General features: G+C 36.6%; 1 protein-coding gene across 1 annotated transcript; it reads right to left on the reverse strand.

Moving 5' to 3' along the window:
- Window positions 1-403: 403 nt before the first annotated feature.
- Window positions 404-3,770, reverse strand: LOC108198073 (uncharacterized). Its single transcript, XM_064085228.1, has 3 exons — window positions 1,732-3,770; window positions 1,227-1,475; window positions 404-1,121 (listed from the first exon to the last, which is right to left on the reverse strand). The coding sequence occupies exons 1-3, from the start codon at window positions 3,768-3,770 to the stop codon at window positions 404-406; spliced, it is 3,006 nt and encodes a 1,001-aa protein (XP_063941298.1).
- Between the last annotated feature and the right edge of the window lie 934 nt (window positions 3,771-4,704).

Consider the following 4,704-nt stretch of genomic DNA (forward strand, 5'->3'; position numbering starts at 1 on the left):
CATGTGGCACCATCTTCACATAAAGTCCACCAATTTCAGTGTATTCCAGCTCCTTCACATACTCCATGACAATAGAGTAGGACATCTTATTAGCATCAACAAACTCAGGTACCTCCGAGGTTGTCCCTCCTACATATGTTGTTTTCATAAATTCTCCCTTATGATAGAACTTTAGGACATAATCTTTTTCAGCCATCCTGTCCAAAATAAAGCCACAAAAATATCAGAACACAACTACAAATTCTAATGAATCAGAGGTAACAATGCAAAAATAGAGTGTCAAAACCTATTAACACAAAGTAAAATAATACAAACCATGGAATTTTTTCAAATAATACAAGAATTTCTTCAAATAATACAAGAATTTTACAAAGTAAAATTGATTACTCAAATTAAAATTTTATCATTCTTCATCAGGTGATACAAGAATTGTTTTCATAGGAATGTCATCTCTAGACCAACTTATATCATTTACAGTTGGTATTTCTCCTCTTGCCAAATAACCTGTGTCACTAACATCATCAACCGCACTCAATTTATCTTCTACTTCTGAGAATTGATCCTTGGCCATTTTCTTGACAACAAAATGAACATCCCTTACAGTAGGATCTTCGATATAAAAAACCTGTTGCACTTGGGTGGCGAGAACAAATGGATCATTCTTATGACACAACCTATTGAAGTTTACTCGTGTTAACCCATAGCAATCCTTTTCTTTTTGATACCAACAGCATTTAAATAAAACAACAGTCAATGCACCCCAGTAATGGACTTCAACAATGTCTTCAATTGCACCATAATAACCTACATCCCCAACTATAGGATTATTGTCTTTCACACTCGCATAACTAGTGGTTAAAGCTGTGACAAAGACTCCACTGTTCTGTGATGTACACCTATCATCTCTGCGTTTTGTGTGAAATCTAAATCCATTCACCATGTAACTAGTGAACCTCTTAGCTGCTCGATGAGGACCTTTTGCCAAGGAGGACAATTCTGATGAAACATTATCTTTCATTCCCACCACCTCTTTCAACCACTTATGAAATTCAGTTGTGTGCGTTCTTTCTCTTTTAAATCTCTTTAACTTTGCATCCTTTTCAACCAAATTATGGTGTTCACTGCACTCACGATAATACATAATTAGCATAGTTAATTATATAAGCATCAACTAGTAATATATATATATATATATATATATATATTATACATATATAACGACTTACTTTCTTAGATTCTCGACTTCCATATTGTCACAATTGAATAATATGTTTCGATGAGCATTTGTCCAAGTTTCATTGTCCAACTGTATTGATGTTCCATCTTTGTTTTTTCGAGTTCCGATAGGATATCCAGCTCCTTGACAACAGTCCTCATCAATTTTATTTTTATCATGAACACTTAAAAATTTTGAACAAAATGTCAAACACTCCTCTGCCAGGTAGCCTTCTGCGATACATCCTTCTGGTCTGGCCCTGTTTCGAACGTAAGATTTGAGTTTGCACAGATATCTTTCTATTCCATACATCCACCTCAAGTGCACCGGTCCCCCCCCATTCAATTTCTTTACACAAGTGGATCGGTAAATGAACCATTATATCAAAAAATGCCGGGGGGGGGGGGGAAATCATTTCAAGTTGACAAAGTATCTCGATAATTTCTTCTTGCAACTTCCCAACTTCATCTAACTCGATCACTTTACCACAAATACCCCGGAAGAAAGCACCTAACCTGATAAGAGGTATTGCTACCTCTGGCTTTAGTGTTTTTGCAGCAGCAAATTGTAATAGACATTGGAGAATGTAATGCGCGTCATGACTTTTATAACAAGAAATCTTCCGCTCCTTCATATGGACACAACAACTGATATTAGATACTGTCCCATATGGTAATTTTGCATTCATTAAAACTGAACAGAAGGTTTCTTTTTCTTGTTTTGTCATATCAAAGCTGGCAGCCGTAATCTCCAAGTGTTTGTCATCACCAGTATTGATAGGATGAAGAGTCTTTCGTATCCCCATTTCTTCTAAATCTCTACGTGCATTAAGATGATCTTTTGTCTTCCCGCCAATATTTAACAAAGTCCCCAAAATTTTATCGACAATGTTGTTCTCTATATGCATAACATCAAGGTTATGCCTAACCATACTACTACTCCAATATGGCAATTCAAAAAAAATAGATTTTTTCTTCCAAGGGCAATTTGATGATGAGCAGCCCTTAGTCTTCTTCTTTTGCTTCCCAAAATTATTCTGAAAACCATGTAGTAGCTCCTCAACCTCCACTCCAGTCAACAATTCAGGGCTTTCTTCCACTTCTATTTCACCATTAAACCTCTTCTTATCAGACCTCCACTTGTGAGAGAGAGGCAGAAATTTTCTATGGTTAAGATAGACAACCTTCTTGCTATATTTTAAATATTGTGATGAGGTTTGATAATGACACGAAGGACATGCTAGTTTACCTTTGGTACTCCATCCTGATAAAACACCATATCCCGGAAAGTCGTTTATCGTCCATAAGAGACTTGCATGTAGCTTAAATGTGCTATCAACTCTAGCATCGTAAGTCTGAACTCCAACATTCCACAATTCCTTCAACTCTGAAATCAGTGGCTGCATGTATACATCGATTTCTTTACCAGGAGCAATGGGGCCAGAAACTATAATTGAAAGTATCAAATTTTCCGGCTTCATAATTAACCATGGGGGAAGGTTGTAATTTAGTAGCACAACTAGCCAGGTGCTGTGAGATATATTCATGGAACGGTAGGGATTAAATCCATCTGAAGCTAAGCCTAGTCTAATGTTTCGGATTTCAGATGCAAATTGTGGATAATTAGCGTCCATGGACTTCCAGCCTTGGGCATCAGATGGATGCCTTAACCGGCCATCTTTATTTCGTGCTAAAGCATGCCATACCATTGACTTAGAGAAATCACTGCATAAGAACATTCTTTCCAGCCTCGGTTTTAAGGGAAAATATCTCAACACTTTTGCTGGGATTTTATATTCTTTTGAGCTATCCCTATTCTCAACTGAAGTGTTCTTATTATCCACTACCTTCCAGCGTGAAGTTCCACAAGTTTTACAAGACTCCAATTTCTCATTTTCAGCCCAGAATAACATACAATCTTTTGGACAAGCATGGATCTTTTGGTAATCGAGGCGTAAGTCTCTAATCATATTTTTTGCATGATTGAAGGTTACGGGTATGTTGACATTAGGAAAGACCTCCTTTATCAACGCAAGTAAATCAGTGAATGCCGACTCACTAAAACCATGGATGCACTTCAGATGGTAAAGCCTCACAATGAAACTTAAGTGGGTAAATTTTTTCGAATCTGGATGTAAAGGTTGTCGACCCTCCTCAACACGCTTGTAAAAATTCCTTGCATAATCGTTCAGTCCTTTTCTAACTGGTGGATCATATTCATCTGTATTCCTATACGTGTTACGTATCATTGCCTCAAAATCACCTCCTAAACCCACACCTATATCAGTGTCCATCTCATCTTCTTCTATTATTTTAAAGTTTGATACTTCATAAATCCATTCTATAGATTGAACACTAGGACCGTTGCAAATCAAATGCTCATGTATAGCCTTTTCATTCGTCCAATACCGATTACCACATTTTTTACAAGGGCATTTCAACTCATTGCCTAATGCATATTTCCTAAATGCATTTGTAATAAAATCTCCCACCCCTTTCCTATATCCATCACTGTACTTGGGTAGAGTTACCCATTTACTTCCTTCAACATCCATTTTCTACATATTTTTTTAAATACATAATTCATTAATAACACCCAATACATATTCAAATACAGAGAAACATAGGAAAATACTTAACAAAATACAGAGCACTATACAGAAGCATAAACAGAGGCAAAAAAAGGGCACAAAATTTAAAGTTTCAATCAAATACACAATCGAACAGAGCAACATAGTAGATACATAGCAGCATAAATAAGACACAAAATCGAACAAAAAAACATATTAGATACACAACAACATTGATAAATCTCCAACCTACCCCTAATCAAACAAATTAAGATATAAAATCAGAACACAGAGAAGAACACAAACCAAGATAAAAAACCCTCAAAAGAAACGAATTTTAAGACACAAAATATCAACACAAAGCTCTAATCGAAATATTAAGACAAGCATTAGGACAAAAATATGAATATTACCTGATTGATTTGAAGATTTGCAGCCTGAGCGAGGAGAGAGCAGTGTGAGAGAGGAGAGGAGAGAGCAGCGTGAGAGAGGAGAGGAGCCCGGCGAGAGTGGAGAGAGCGCGGTGAGTGAGGAGAGTGGAGAGAGCGAGTGGAAAGAGCGCGGTGAGTGAGGAGAGCACACTAAGAGAGGAAAGTGGAGTGGAGTGAAATTGTAATTTTGGGGGTTTATTTTGGGGGTTTATTTCATTGTACCCGCGAACATAAAATTAAAGAGCCGGCCTATTTTTTTGGTACCAATTTCACCAAAATGTTGCAAACTATTGTAACGTTAATAAAAAATGTTACAATTGGTATCACAATTTTAAAATCTGTGAAAAAATTACCATGCGTGCAACACTTTTCAGTTTTAGATAACATTTTCAGAAAATGTTGCAACAGCATAGCTACTTTTTCCCTATAGCAACATTTTTAGCAACATTTTTGACTTTTGCCGTTGCAACAGGCCAAATATGGTGTAG

The sequence above is a fragment of the Daucus carota genome, chromosome 9, assembly GCF_001625215.2.
Source record: "Daucus carota subsp. sativus chromosome 9, DH1 v3.0, whole genome shotgun sequence".
In the NCBI taxonomy this organism is placed as follows: Eukaryota; Viridiplantae; Streptophyta; class Magnoliopsida; order Apiales; family Apiaceae; genus Daucus; species Daucus carota.

What these genes read in the sequence shown, in the direction of transcription:
- LOC108198073 (XM_064085228.1), bottom strand. Translation starts at nt 3,770, where the DNA reads ATGGATGTTGAAGGAAGTAAATGGGTAACTCTACCCAAGTACAGTGAT. An exon ending in GTAGCAATACCTCTTATCAG is followed by an intron (nt 1,476 to 1,731) that starts GTTAGGTGCTTT and finishes CGTTCGAAACAG; the next exon opens with GGCCAGACCAGAAGGATGTA. An exon ending in GAAGTCGAGAATCTAAGAAA is followed by an intron (nt 1,122 to 1,226) that starts GTAAGTCGTTAT and finishes TCGTGAGTGCAG; the next exon opens with TGAACACCATAATTTGGTTG.